Source organism: Macaca mulatta, chromosome 17 (genome assembly GCF_049350105.2).
Source record: "Macaca mulatta isolate MMU2019108-1 chromosome 17, T2T-MMU8v2.0, whole genome shotgun sequence".
Lineage (NCBI taxonomy): Eukaryota > Metazoa > Chordata > Mammalia > Primates > Cercopithecidae > Macaca > Macaca mulatta.
The window spans coordinates 105079766-105094233 of record NC_133422.1 but is presented as its reverse complement, the minus strand read 5'-3'; the positions used below and the strand labels follow the sequence as shown (position 1 = coordinate 105094233).

The 14468-nt window shown below is 46.6% G+C and overlaps 1 protein-coding gene across 28 annotated transcripts in view; it reads left to right on the top strand.

Annotated features, from left to right (window-relative positions):
• CARS2 (cysteinyl-tRNA synthetase 2, mitochondrial) overlaps positions 1-14468 on the top strand; it is a 65891-nt gene that overhangs the window by 30263 nt on the left and 21160 nt on the right. For all 28 annotated transcript variants that reach the window (XR_013407736.1, XR_013407735.1, XM_077973994.1 and 25 more), the window contains 2 exons: positions 3351-3480; positions 12914-13047. Coding sequence is in view for 26 of the 28 variants with exons in the window: in XM_077973994.1 (XP_077830120.1) it covers positions 3351-3480; positions 12914-13047 (264 nt within the window). In the remaining 2 variants the exon portion in view is untranslated. The remainder of the gene's footprint in view (positions 1-3350; positions 3481-12913; positions 13048-14468) is intronic.

Sequence of the window (14468 nt, the reverse complement as noted above, 5' to 3'; positions counted from 1 at the left end):
ACAGTTTGTATAAGAAAGGTAGGACCTTTTCCTTAATTGACCAGTTTTCAAAATAAGGAGTTGGCTTTCATATCTTCCTGTGGCGGTGACCAGTTCCTGTTCTTTCATTGTTAAGAGCTCGTGGGCTTCACTACACGTGCTGTTTTAATCCATTGCTGCCGTCACCTTATTGAGCCTCGGCTTGCCCCCGCTTTTGCTGATGGGAGCAACTCTCAGGTCCCTAACACTCAGCCCTGTTGTAGTTGATAGTTTTGTGGCTGTCCGATAAGATATTCGTGGCTCATCTTGAAATAAGCTGTTTTTCCTGGGAGCCCCATTTTTCTCTTTTCTTTCTTTCCTTTTCTTCCTTTCCCTTTCCCTTTTCCCTTTCCCCTTCCCCCTTTCCCCTTTCCCCTTTCCCCTTTCCCTTTCTTTTTCCTTTTCCTTTCCTTTCCTTTCCTTTCCTTTTTTTTTGAGACAGAGTGTCACTGTTGTTCAGGCTGGAGTGCAATGGCGTGATCTCGGCTCACTGCAACCCCTGCCTCCCGGGCTCAAGCGATTCTCCTGCTTCAGCCTCCAGAGTAGCTGGGATTACAGGTGCCTGCCACCATGCCCGGCTAATTTTTGTATTTTTAGTAGAGACGCGGTTTCGTCATATTGGTCTGGCTGGTCTCGAACTCCTGACCTCAGGTGATCCACCCGCCTCGGCCTCCCAAAGTCGTCCTGAGTTTCTAGGCGTGAGCCACCGCGCCCGGCTCCTGTTTTTCTTTTGATGGGAAGCGGTGTTTTGAGAACACAGCGTGGGCACCACGGATGCTCGTTGCTGCCGTCTGTCGTTGTTTCCTGGCCTCTCCCGTAGACTGAGGTGATGAACACATGTGCTCCGTAGGTCGCACTGATACTCAAATTCCGGGCCACGGGGTTTCATTAATCCCTCTGTCTGTTCACATGTGTGGTTCCCTTTTCCCCTATGGCAAATCCTGGCCTTTTTTTTTTTTTTTTTTTTTTTTTTTTAGACGGAGTCTCGCTCAGTCGTCCAGGCTGGGGTGCAGTGGCCGGATCTCAGCTCACTGCAAGCTCCGCCTCCCGGGTTCACGCCGTTCTCCTGCCTCAGCCTCCCGTGTAGCGGGGACTACAGGTGCCCGCCACCGCGCCCAGCTAAGTTTTGTATTTTTAGTAGAGACGGGGTTTCACCGTGTTAGTCAGGATGGTCTCGATCTCCTGACCTCGTGATCCGCCCATCTCGGCCTCCCAAAGTGCTGGGATTACAGGTGTGAGCCACCGCGCCCGGCCGTAATCCTGGCCTTGAAGGACACCAGGCGTGACAGGATACCCAATGGGCATCCACCTGCTTTAGTCCATCATGGACCAGCCGTGCCCTAGGCTTGACCACGATTATAAGGTTCCCATGCACGTGCCTCCTCCCCACCCCCACGTGTCTGTGTGTCGGAGTGCCCAGCCTCTGCCTGCGCTGCCACCTGCAGCCCCGTCCACTCTCCCCCATTCCTGCCGTCTCCAGGTCTGCGTTCTCCCTGTTGTTTTTGAAGCTCATTCCCCAGCACTTTCTGAAGAAAGAGCCCTTTCTTGGGAACAGTCTTCCCTGAATTTGTGCCTGTGGATGACAGTGTGCTGCCTTCCACCTCAAAGTCAGTTTGGCTGGAAATACAATCCTTGGCCACATTTTCTGTCCTTAAGTATTTTCCTTCAGCATAGGGTGTTCCTGATGCTCTCATTTTCCATGCACTGTGTAGGAATTGTTCTGTTTGCTCGGGTGCCCACAGGATGTTATCCTTACTGAAATGACTAGCCATGAAAACATAGCCCGTCCAGTCCGACCCAGAAAAAGCATCCGTGTCCACCAAAACGGTTCAACCTCTTTAAATGCATCAAAGGTGTGGACGCCTGTGTCAGCGCTCCCGGGTGGAAAGGGTGATGTCAGGATGTTGTGCACATGGGGCATGCCTGTCCTGGGCAGATGGGACAGTGGGTTTTGGTGAGCATGCACCCCTGGCAGCCTCGCCACACGGTGACGGGCACGTCGCTCAGAGTCTCGGGTCCACCAGCCGCGTTACCTGACATGATCACACGCTTTTCACTCTGTGTGATTAGTATCTTTTTGGAAAAAAACAGCCCTGAAACTCAGTTACTGATAAACAGAGCATTTCTCGTCAGACAGAATAAGGAAAAATGGGAAAACCCCACCCAGTCCACAGTACACTCCTGAGAAATGAGCCTCTGTGGGTTCCCGGCCGCCCACCTCTCCCTGTGCGCTGGGGCATCTGAGATGAAAGCGTTGCCAGTGCTCCTGTTCCTCACGTGGGTGGAACAGGAGTGAGCAAGAAGTGCAGGGCTCCTTCAAAGAGAAGCAACCCGGGGCGCGCTGCCCACCAGCAGCTGGAGGGGCTTCCGTCGGGGTGGCTGGCTGGGTTTCCCTGGTGAGGGTGACTGGCTGGGTTTCTGTGGTGGGGGGTGACTGGCTGGGCTTCTCTGGTGGGGGGTGACTGGCTGGGCTTCTCTGGTGGGGGTGACTATCTGGGCTTCTCTGGTGGGGGTGACTATCCGGGCTTCTCTGGTGGGGGTGACTATCCGGGCTTCTCTGGTGGGGGTGACTATCCGGGCTTCTCTGGTGGGGGTGACTATCCGGGCTTCTCTGGTGGGGGTGACTATCGGGCTTCTCTGGTGGGGGTGAGGTGGTGGTGACAGCCTCGGCTTCCCTGGTGGGGTGACAGTCTGGGCTTCCATGGTAGGGGTGACTGGGTTTCCCTAGTGGGGTGACTGTCGGGCTTCCATGGTAGGGGTGACAGTCTGGGCGTCTGTGGTGGGGTGACTGTCTGGGTTTCCGTGGTGGGAGTGACTGTCTGGGTTTCCGTGGTGGGAGTGACTGTCTGGGTTTCCGTGGTTGGGGTGACTGTCTGGGTTTCCGTGGTGGGGTGACTGTCTGGGTTTCCGTGGTGGGGGTGACTGCCTGGGTTTCCGTGGTGGGGGTGACTGACTGGGTTTCCGTGGTGGGGTGACTGACTGGGTTTCCGTGGTGGGAGTGACTGTCTGGGTTTCCGTGGTGGGGGTGACTGACTGGGTTTCCGTGGTTGGGGTGACTGTCTGGGTTTCCGTGGTGGGGGTGACTGACTGGGTTTCTGTAGTGGGATGATTGAGTTTCCGTGGTGGGGTGACTGGGTTTCTGTGCTGGGGGTGACTGTCTGGGCTCCTGTGGTGGGGTGACTGGGTTTCTGTGGTGGGGTAACTGTCTAGATTCCCATGGTGGGGTGACTAGGTTTCCGTGGTGGGGTAGCTGGAGGTGTGGTAGGGGTGAAGATTATCCATGGTGGGGTGACTGAGCTTCCTTCCGCTGATGCACTGTTTGTCATCTGCAGCGGACTCTGACAAGCGTCATGCCAGTGACTTTGCCCTGTGGAAGGCAGCCAAACCCCAGGAGGTGTTCTGGGCCTCTCCCTGGGGACCCGGGAGGCCGGGCTGGCACATCGAGTGCTCTGCCATCGCTAGGTAAGGTGCCTGCCGCTTCGTGGGGGTTGGGGCTCACGTTTCCCTGGTGCCTGCTCAGGGCAGCAGAGGATGTGCATGGGAACAGGTGCAGCCTGGCATGTGTGCCCACAGGTGGTTTTTTGGGAAGAGATTTTCCTGGAGTGTGACAGGCCATGGGAGGCGGTGAACCAAACCCATGACACATCAAGCTTTCCTGACCTCAGCACTCCCCATTTAGTGGAGGGGCTGCTTTTTGGTTCAAACTTGCAGCTGCCCTGTGCCCTTACCCTTCTCTGCAGTTGCTGGTCTTCGGGGCCCTGGAGGAGAGTGCTCGCACCTACATCCCCCCTCGCTCTGCACTTCTCTAGCCCCCAAATCCCTCTCCGCCTTCCCGCCAGCTCTTCTAGTTCAGGCAACTCATACGCCAGGGTGCTCTCCCACAACACTGCTCTCCTGACCCACTGTGGCATCCCCTGCTCTGGAAACACCCTCTCTGTCCCTATTTCTGCCTCTCACCGGAGCCTTCTCCGCCTTCTCTCTGGTCCCCTTTGGACATGCCTCAGGTGTCCACACCCTATGGCTCTGCCCGCAGCCAGGGGCCCCTTAGGTGGGGCCTGTGAAAGGCAGCATACCACCCGTGCCCTGTGTCACGCAGCTGCCCATGGGGCTTGCCACGGTTAGTTTTCTTTCTTTTCTTTTTTGAGATGGAGTTTCGCTCTTTTTGCCCAGGCTGGAGTGCAATGGCGCGATCTTAGCTCACCGCAACCTCCACCTCCCGGGTTCAAGTGAATCTTCTACCTCAGCCTCCTGAGTAGCTGGGATTACAGGCATGCGCCACCACCCCGGCTAATTTTGTATTTTTAGTAGAGATGGGTTTCTCCATGTTGGTCAGGCTGGTCTTGAACTCCCGACCTCAGGTGATCTGCCTGCCTCAGCCTCCCAAAGTGCTGGAATTACAGGCGTGAGCCACCGCACCTGGCACACGATTAGTTTGTTACCGTGGTGCTGGTTTGTCTGGCCTGACCCTCTGCAGGCAGCAGGGTACCCGGCCGCACGTTTAGACTGTTCCCAGTGTTTCACTGTTACAGATCTCCCTAGTGAATAACTGCGCGTATGTTTCCTATTTGTAGAAATGGGGTTGGTTTGTTTTGTTTTTCCATTATACTTTAACTTATAGGGTACAGGTGCACAATGTGCAGGTTTGTTACATTTGTATACATGTGCCATGTTGGTGTGCTGCATCCATTAACTCGTCATTTACGTTAGCTATATCTCCTAATGCTATCTCTCCCCGCTCCCCCAACCCCATGACAGGCCCCGGTGTATGATGTTCCCCACCCTGTGTCCAAGTGTTCTCATTGTTCAATTCCCACCTATAAGTGAGAACATGCAGTGTTTAGTTTTTTGTCCTTGTGATAGTTTGCTGAGAATGATGGCTTCCAGCTTCATCCATGTCCCTACAAAGGACATGAACTCATCCTTTTTTTATGGCTGCATAGTATTCCATGGTGTATATGTGCCACATTTTCTTAATCCAGTCTATCATTGGTGGACATTTGGGTTGGTTCCAAGTCTTTGCTATTGTGAATAGTGCTGCAGTAAACATACGTGTGCATGTGTCTTTGTAGCAGCATGATTTATAATCCTTTGGGTATATATCCAGTAATGGGATGGCTGGGTCAAATGGTATTTCTAGTTCTAGATCCTTGAGGAATCGCCACACTGTCTTCCACAATGGTTGAACTAGTTTTCAGTCCCACCGACAGTGTAAAAGCATTCCTATTTCTCCACATCCTCTCCAGCACCTGTTGTTTCCTGACTTTTTAATGATCGCCATTCTAACTGGTGTGAGATGGTATATCGTTGTGGTTTTGCTTTGCATTTCTCTGATGGCCATTGATGATGAGCATTTTTTCATGTGTCTGTTGGCTGCATAAATGTCTTCTTTTGAGAAGTGTCGTCTCTTCATATGCTTCACCCACTTTTTGATGGGGTTGTTTGATTTTTTCTTGTAAATTTGTTTAAATTCTTTGTAGATTCTGGATATTAGCCCTTTGTCAGTTGGGTAGATTGTAAAAATTTTCTCCTGTTCTGTAGGTTGCCTGTTCACTCTGATGGTTGTTTCTTTTGCTATGCAGAAGCTCTTTAGTTTAATTAGATCCCATATGTCAATTTTGGCTTTTGTTGCCATTGCTTTTGGTGTTTTAGTCATGAAGTCCTTGCCCATGCCTATGGCCTGAATGGTATTGCCTAGGTTTTCTTCTAGAGTTTTTATGGTTTTAGGTCTAACATTTAAGTCTTTAATCCATCTTGAATTAATTTTTGTATAAGGTGTAAGGAAGGGATCTAGTTTCAGCTTTCCACATATGGCTAGCCAGTTTTCCCAGCACCATTTATTAAATAGGGAATCCTTTCCCCATTTTTTTGTCAGGTTTGTCAAAGTTCAGATGGTTGTAGATGTGTGGTATTATTTCTGAGGGCTCTGTTCTGTTCCATTGTTCTATATCTCTGTTTTGGTACCAGTACCATGCTGTTTTGGTTACTGTAACCTTGTAGTATAGTTTGAAGTCAGGTAGCTTGATGCCTCCAGCTTTGTTCTTTTGGCTTAGGATTGTCTTGGCAATGCAGGCTCTTTTTTGAACTTTAAACCGTATGAACTTTAAAGTAGTTTTTTCCAATTCTGTGAAAAAAGTCATTGGTAGCTTAATGGGGATGGCATTGAATCTATAAATTACCTTGGGCAGTATGGCCATTTTCACGATATTGATTCTTCCTATCCATGAGCATGGAATGTTCTTCCATTTGTTTGTGTCCTCTTTTATTTCATTGAGCAATGGTTTGTAGTTCTCCTTGAAGAGGTCCTTCACATCCCTTGTAAGTTGGATTCCAAGATATTTTATTCTCTTTGAAGCAATTGTGAATGGGAGTTCACTGATGATTTGACTCTCTGATTGTCTGTTATTGGTGTATAGGAATGCTTGTGATTTTTGCACATTGATTTTGTATCCTGAGACTTTGCTGAAGTTGCTTATTAGCTTAAGGAGATTTTGAGCTGAGACGATGGGGTTTTCTAAATATACAATCATGTCATCTGCAAACAGGGACAATTTGACTTCCTCTTTTCCTAATTGAATACCCTTTATTTCTTTCTCCTGCCTGATTTCCCTGGCCAGAACTTCCAACACTATGTTGAATAGGAGTGGTGAGAGAGGGCATCCCTGTCTTGTGCCAGTTTTCAAACGGAATGCTTCTAGTTTTTGCCCATTCAGTATGATTTTGGCTGTGGGTTTGTCATAAATAGCTCTTACTATTTTGAGATATGTCCCATCAATATGTAGTTTATTGAGAGTTTTTAGCATGAAGGGCTGCTGAATTTTGTTGAAGGCCTTTTCTGCATCTATTGAGATAATCATGTGGTTTTTGTCTTTGGTTCTGTTTATGTGATGGATTACGTTTATTGATTTGCATGAGTTGAACCAGCCTTGCATTCCAGGGATGAAGCCCACTTGATCATGGTGGATAAGCTTTTTGATGTGCTGCTGGATTCGGTTTGCCAGTATTTTATTGAAGATTTTTACATTGATGTTCATCAGGGATATTGGTCTAAAATTCTCCTTTTTTATAGTGTCTCTGCCAGGTTTGGGATCAGGATGATGCTGGCATCATAAAATATGTTAGCGACGATTCCCTCGTTTTCTGTTGATTGGAATAGTTTCAGAAGGAATGGTACCCAGCTCCTCTCTGTACCTCTGTTAGAATTTGACTGTGAATCTGTCTGGTCCTGGTGTTTTTTTGGTTGGTAGGCTATTATTGCCTCAATTTCAGAGCCTATTATTGGTCCATTCAGGGATTCAACTTCTTCCTGGTTTAGTCTTGGAATAGTGTATGTGTCCAGGAATTTATCTATTTCTTCTAGGTTTTCTAGTTTATTTGTGTAGAGGTGTTTATAGTATTCTTTGATGGTAGTTTGTATTTCTGTGGGGTCGGTGGTGACATCCGCTTTATCATTTTTTATTGCGTCTATTTGATTCTTCTCTCTTGTCTTCTTTATTAGTCTTGCTAGCAGTCTATCAATTTTGTTGAGCTTTTCAAAAAACTAGCTCCTGGATTCATTGATTTTTTGGAGGGTTTTTTGTGTCTCTATCTCCTTCAGTTCTGCTCTGATCTTAGTTATTTCTTGCCTTCTGCTAGCTTTTGAATGTGTTTGCTCTTGCTTCTCTAGTTCTTTGAATTGTGATGTTAGGGTGTCAATTTTAGATCTTTCCTGCTTTCTCTTGTGGGCATTTAGTGCTATAAATTTCCCTGTACACACTGCTTTAAATGTGTCCCAGAGATTCTGGTATGTTGTGCCTTTGTTCTCATTGGTTTCAAAGAACATCTTATTTCTGTCTTCATTTCGTTATGTACCCAGTAGTGATTCAGGAGCAGGTTGTTAAGTTTCCAAGTAGTTGAGTGATTTTGAGTGAGTTTCTTAATCCTGAGTTCTAGTTTGATTGCACTGTGGTCTGAGAGACAGTTTGTTATAATTTCTGTTCTTGTACATTTACTGAGGAGTGCTTTATTTCCAACTATGTGGTCAATTTTGGAATAAGTGTGATGTGGTGCTGAGAAGAATGTATATTTTGTTGATTTGGGGTGGAGATTTCTGTAGATGTCTATTAGGTCTGCTTGGTGCAGAGCTGAGTTCAATTCCTGAATATCCTTGTTAACTTTCTGTCTTGTTGATCTGTTTAATGTTGACAGTGGGGTGAGTCTCCCATTATTATTGTGTGGAAGTCTAAGTCCCTTTGTAGGTCTCTAAGGACTTGCTTTATGAATCTGGGTGCTCCTGTATTGGGTGCATATGTATTTAGGATAGTTAGCTCTTCTTGTTGAATTGATCCCTTTACCATTGTGTAATGGCTTTCTTTGTCTCTTTTGATCGTTGTTGGTTTAAAGTCTGTTTTATCAGAGACTAGGTTTGCAACCCCTGCTTTTTTTTTGTTTTCCATTTGCTTGGTAGATCTTCCTCCATCCCTTTATTTTGAGCCTATGTGTGTGTCTGCATGTGAGATGGGTCTCCTGAATACAGCACACTGATGGGTCTTGACTCTTTATCCAGTTTGCCAGTCTGTGTCTTTTAATTGAAGCATTTAGTCCATTTACATTTAAGGTTAATATTGTTATGTGTGAATCTGATCCTGTCATTATGATGTTAACTGGTTACTTTGCTCATTAGTTGATACAGTTTCTTCCTAGCAAGGATCGTCTTTACAATTTGGCATGTTTTTGCAGTGGCTGGTACTGGTTTTTCCTTTCCGTGTTCAGTGCTTCCTTCAGGAGCTCTTGTAAGGCAGGCCTTGTGGTGACAGAATCTCTCAGCATTTGCTTGTCTGTAAAGGATTTTATTTTTCCTTCACTTATGAAGCTTAGTTTGGCTGGATATGAAATTCCGGGTTGAAAATTCTTTTCTTTAAGAATGTTGAATATTGGCCCCCACCCTCTTCTGGCTTGTAGAGTTTCTGCTGAGAGATCCGCTGTTAGTCTGATGGGCTTCCCTTTGTGGGTAACCCAACCTTTCTTTCTGGCTGCCCTTAACATTTTTTCCTTAATTTCAACTTTGGTGAATCTGACAGTTACGTGTTTTGGAGTTGCTCTTCTTGAGGAGTATCTCTTCTCGAGGAGTATCTCTGTGACGTTCTCTGTATTTCCTGATTGTGAATGTTGGCCTGCCTTGCTAGGTTGGGGAAGTTCTCCTGGATAATATCCTGAAGAGTGTTTTTCAACTTGGTTCCATTCTCCCCGTCACCTTCAGGTACACCAATCAGATGTAGATTTGGTCTTTTCACATAGTCCCATATTTCTTGGAGGCTTTGTTCATTTCTTTTTCCTCTTTTTCCTGTCAACTTCTCTTCTTGCTTCATTTCATTCATTTGATCTTCGATCACTGATACCCTTTCTTCCACTTGATCAAATTGGCTACTGAAGCTTGTGCATGCGTCATGTAGGTCTTGTGCCATGGTTTTCAGCTCCATCAGGTCATTTAAGGTCTTCTCTATGCTGTTTATTCTAGTTAGCCATTCATCTGATCTGTTTTCAAGGTTTTTAGCTTCTTTGCGATGGGTTCGAACATCCTCCTTTAGCTCGGAGAAGTTTGTTATTACCGATCGTCTGAAAACTTCTTCTCTCAACTCGTCAAAGTCTTTCTCCGTCTAGCTTTGTTCCATTGCTGGCGAGGAGCTGCATTCCTTTTGAGGAGAAGAGGTGCTCTGATTTTTAGAATTTTCAGCTTTTCTGCTCTGTTTTCTCCCCACGTTTGTGGTTTTATCTACCTTTGGTCTTTGATGATGGTGAGGTACACATGGGGTTTTGGTGTGGATGTCCTTTGTGTTTGTTAGTTTTTCTTCTAACAGTCAGGGCCCTCAACTGCAGGTCTGTTGGAGTTTTCTGGATCCACTCCAGACCCTGTTTGCCTGGGTATCACCACCGGGGGCTACAGAGCAGAAAATATTGCAGAACAGCAAATGTTGCTGCCTGATCATTCCACTAGAAGCTTTGTCTCAGAGGGGCACCTGGCTATATGAGGTGTCAGTTGGCACCCAATGGGAGGTGTCTCCCAGTTAGGCTACTCGGGGGTCAGGGACCCACTTGAGGAGGCAGTCTGTCCGTTCTCAGATCTCAAACTCGGTGCTGGGAGAACCACTGCTGTCTTCAAAGCTGTCAGGCAGGAACGTTTAAGTCTGCAGAAGTTTCTGTTGCCTTTTGTTCAGCTATGCCCTGCCTCCAGAGGTGGAGTCTACAGAGGCATGCAGGCCTCCGTGAGCTGTGGTGGGTTCCACCCAGTTCGAGCTTCCTGGCTGCTTTGTTTACCTACTCAAGTCTCAGCAATGGCAGACGCTGAGCCTCCCCCAGCCTCACTGTTGCCTTGCAGTCAGACTGCTGTGCTAGCAGTGAGTGAGGCTCCATGTTCATGGGACCCTCCAAGCTAGGCATGGGATATAATCTCCTGGTGTGCCGTTTGCTAAGACCATTAGAAAAGCGCAGTATTAGGGTGGGAGTATCCCGATTTTCCAAGTACCGTCTGTCATGGCTTCCCTTGGGTAGGAAAGGGAATTCCCTGACCCCTTCTGCTTCCTAGGTGAGGCGATGCCCCACCCTGCTTCAGCTCACACTCCATAGGCTGCACCCACTGTCCAACAAGCCCCAGTGAGATGAACCTGGTACCTCAGTTGGAAATGCAGAAATCACTCTTCTTCTGCGTTGCTCACGCTGGGAGCTGTAGACTGGAGCTGTTCCTATTTGGCCATCTTGGAAACAACACCAGAAACGGGGTTTAAACAAAAATCACTGTTAACTCATGGATTTTAGTATACTTGATAGCAAATATTTATTTTAATGAACAGTTTTAAAAAACTTACAAACACAGGAAAGGATGATTAAGGTAAACATTTTAAGCTATTAGCTACATCAAAGATTTTCAGATGGATAAATCCAGTCACCCCGAAACCTGTGGGCATCGTATCAGGGATGTGTTTCCTGGCTGGGTGTAGAGGGGCTTGGGTGGGGATAATTATCTCCCATGCGAGGACTTTGCTCCATTCATGGACTCCCAGACTGCTTGAGTGAGTATTCAGCCCTGAGTGGGGTCTCTGCATTCCACCAGGAGGGAAGCCTTGTCCCCCACGACCTGCCTGTCTGAATTTTGGTGGGTCTTCTTTAAGACCCAGAAAGAGATTCCCTTTGCTGCTAAGCCCCCACCACTTGCACTGTGGTTATGCAGCTCATCTGGAAATGCTTCTGTCATTCCTCAGACCTCAAGCTCTGTTGTTAGTAGGAAGCATGGGCCTGACTTTTGATTAAAAAAAAAATTAAAAATGTCCAGTCACCAGTCACACTTTTCTTCTGTGTGTTTATCAATACTTAATAGCAGACCGTGGCATATAAACTGGGTTGTAGATTCGTTTTTTAGATTCAAATAATTTCTCTAAAGCAGGTAGAAAACATTTTGTGAGTTTGACGTGTAATGTTACTGTGAAATTCCTTATTTTTGTAGAAAGATTAAATAATGAAGAGACCATTGTTGTTCCTTCTGAGCCTTCTCTGATTTTAAAATAGGTATTAATGTAGATATCAGGAGCGAGACTAACATCGTGAAGGCTGTGGCCCCATCGTTCAGCTTATGAAACTTTCACGTCGTTGTGTTGGCTTCAGATCTTCGTAAAGGAGAATTGCCCATCCAGATACAAATGAGGCCCCTCCCATCTCCTCCCCAGTCCTGGTCCCACGGTCTCCTTCCCAGCATTTGAACTGCAGGGAATGTTAGAGTTACCCTGAGACGACCCATCGCTAAGATGTAAAAATCTTAGAACGTCACGCTACAACATGTGTTTCTGTGATGCCCGTTTCCTCAGGCTTTAGACCTGCGTGTGCAGTCCTTCCCCGAGCACGGGGAGCCAGACCAGTGGGAGCAGGAAGGACCTCCACGGGGTGCTGGCACCTTAGAAACTTCTATATCTATCATCTTAAGAAACTCCACCAGACTGCCGCATCGCCATGCTTCTGCAGCTGGTCCAGGGACACAGCTTCGACTGGCCTGGCCCAGCCTCATTTCCCCCATCAACCCCATTAATTTTAGTGTGTGGGTTTGCAAAAATGCGGTTTTTGTGGATGCATAGCGCAGTGCTGTAGGAGAAATGGCAACATGTGTTGCTTTGAACTCTCTTACCTTGTTATTCCCGTGTGACTGTTAGTTACCTTTGCAAAAGCCAGATGAAACATTGTCACGATTTTATAGTTCCATCTCTTGTTAAAGTTGGAAAGTCACTAAACTCTACCTATTGAAAGGAAGTAAAGGTGGGCCAGGTGCCGTGGCTCACGCCTGTAATCCCAACACTTTGGGAGGCCAAGGCGGGCGGATCATGAGGTCAGGAGATTGAGACCACAGTGAAACCCCGTCTCTACTAAAAATACAAAAAATTAGCCGGGCGCGGTGGCGGGCTCCTGTAGTCTCAGCTACTAGGGAGACTGAGGCAGGAGAATGGCATGAACCCAGGAGGTGGAGCTTGCAGTGAGCCAAGATCACACCACTGCACTCCAGCCTGGGCAAGAGAGCGAGACTCCGTCTCAAAAATAAATAAATAAGTAAAATAAAGAAAGTAAGTAAAGGTAACTTTTTGAGTTAAAAAAATAGAGAAAGAAAGCAAGCAAAGAAAAGAAAGAAAGAAAACAAAAGAAATGAACAAACCTGGAGCCAAAAGAATGTCCCTTTACTAGGATGAAAAGTCCTGAATTATGGGTTTGTGATGACAGGATTTCAGTTTTCATTTGAATCAGTTAAATTATCATGCAAATTGCTTTAAAATTGCGATTCATTTATTCATTGAATTAAAAAGGTTGGAAGGAGTAAATAGTTGAGGTTAGAAGAAAATATGCTGCTTGATTGAATGAATTCACTACTTTGTACTGTGTCTTGCAGTATGGTATTTGGAAGTCAACTGGATATCCATTCAGGTGGGATAGATTTAGCTTTTCCACATCATGAAAACGAAATTGCACAGTGTGAAGTCTTTCATCAGTGCGAGCAGTGGGGAAATTATTTTCTGCATTCTGGTAAGTACTAACTTCAGATTTAATTTGTTCTGTTTCAATGCTGGCAGTTCTGCCTTTGCCGGCGGAACAGCTACATTTGGAAATACATAATAGATCAGCTAATAGGTCAAGAAATGGATTTGCCTCTTAAATTATTTTTGAGTTTCAATCATTTGGACATGAAATTCCTTGGATTGCAGCAATGATTATACCTTTTTGGAACTGACTAGAATATGGAAAATGTTTGGCAATGCTGTTCTATATATATTTCTTTCAAGTAAAACTATTAGGAAGGAACTTCAAGTAGTACAATGTAGTGATAATTATGAACACTCCTTTCTGAAGCTATAATATTGTCACTAGACATCTCTGCCATCTTCTAAAAATATTGCCCTTTCTTCCACTGTTCAAACCCCTCATTGATGAACCCCAGCTGTCTGCTCTCAGAAGTGGATGCTACACCATGAGTTAAGCAACACCTCGAACCCAGCAGTTTTGGAATTCACCTGGATGCACTGGAAGAGTCATTTCCAAGTTTACAGGGCCAGAATTAGCTAGTCTTACTACGTTTTGGGAATGGCCAGCTAAGGTATTTGAGACGAAGAAATATAAAGAGTGATAGGATTTGGAGATGCAAACTTCGACATCTAAAATACAGAAAATTAACAAGTACTAGTTTTTGAAATCCTTGAAAGGGAAACTAGGATGTCACAGTGAGGTGACATTAAATGCAGAAGTGCTCCGGTTTTCTGGTCCGCAGCAGGGTTCACTTGGGTTTCTTCATGAAAGTAAATAGATGAGGCTGATTGCCCCAAAGTCACTTCCTCAGTGACTTCGTTCAGGGCTCAGTTCAGCACCCGCTGAACTGTCTGAGGAGCTGGCGTTGCTCCCTCCGCAGGCGCGTTTCTGTCTGCAGATTTATCCTCTTCAGTGGGTCAGGGTTTGTCATTGACACCACGACCTGCCATGAGCCCTTCAGCGAGTGTGGAGCTGGGGGCAGAAAGGGCAGCCTTAGCTGTGTGACGCTTGGCCCTGTCAGGTAATGAGGAGGGCGGGGGTCTAGAAACGGAGGTCGTCTTCACCTTCTTTTTTTTTTTTTTTTTTTTTTTTTTGTGACGGAGTCTCGCTCTGTAGCCCAGGCTGGAGTGCAGTGGCACAATCTCAGCTCACTGCAAGCTCCACCTCCCGGGTTCACGCCATTCTCCGGCCTCAGCCTCCCGAGTAGCTGGGACTACAGGCGCTGCCACCTCGCCCGGCTATTTTTTGTATTTCTTAGTAGAGACGGGGTTTCACCGTGTTAGCCAGGATGGTCTCGATCTCCTGACCTCGTGATCCGCCCATCTCGGCCTCCCAAAGTGCTGGGATTACAGGCTTGAGCCACCGCGCCCGGCCCATCTTCACCTTCTAATGTGGGAATGGGAAAGCATTTGCTGTTGTTGTTG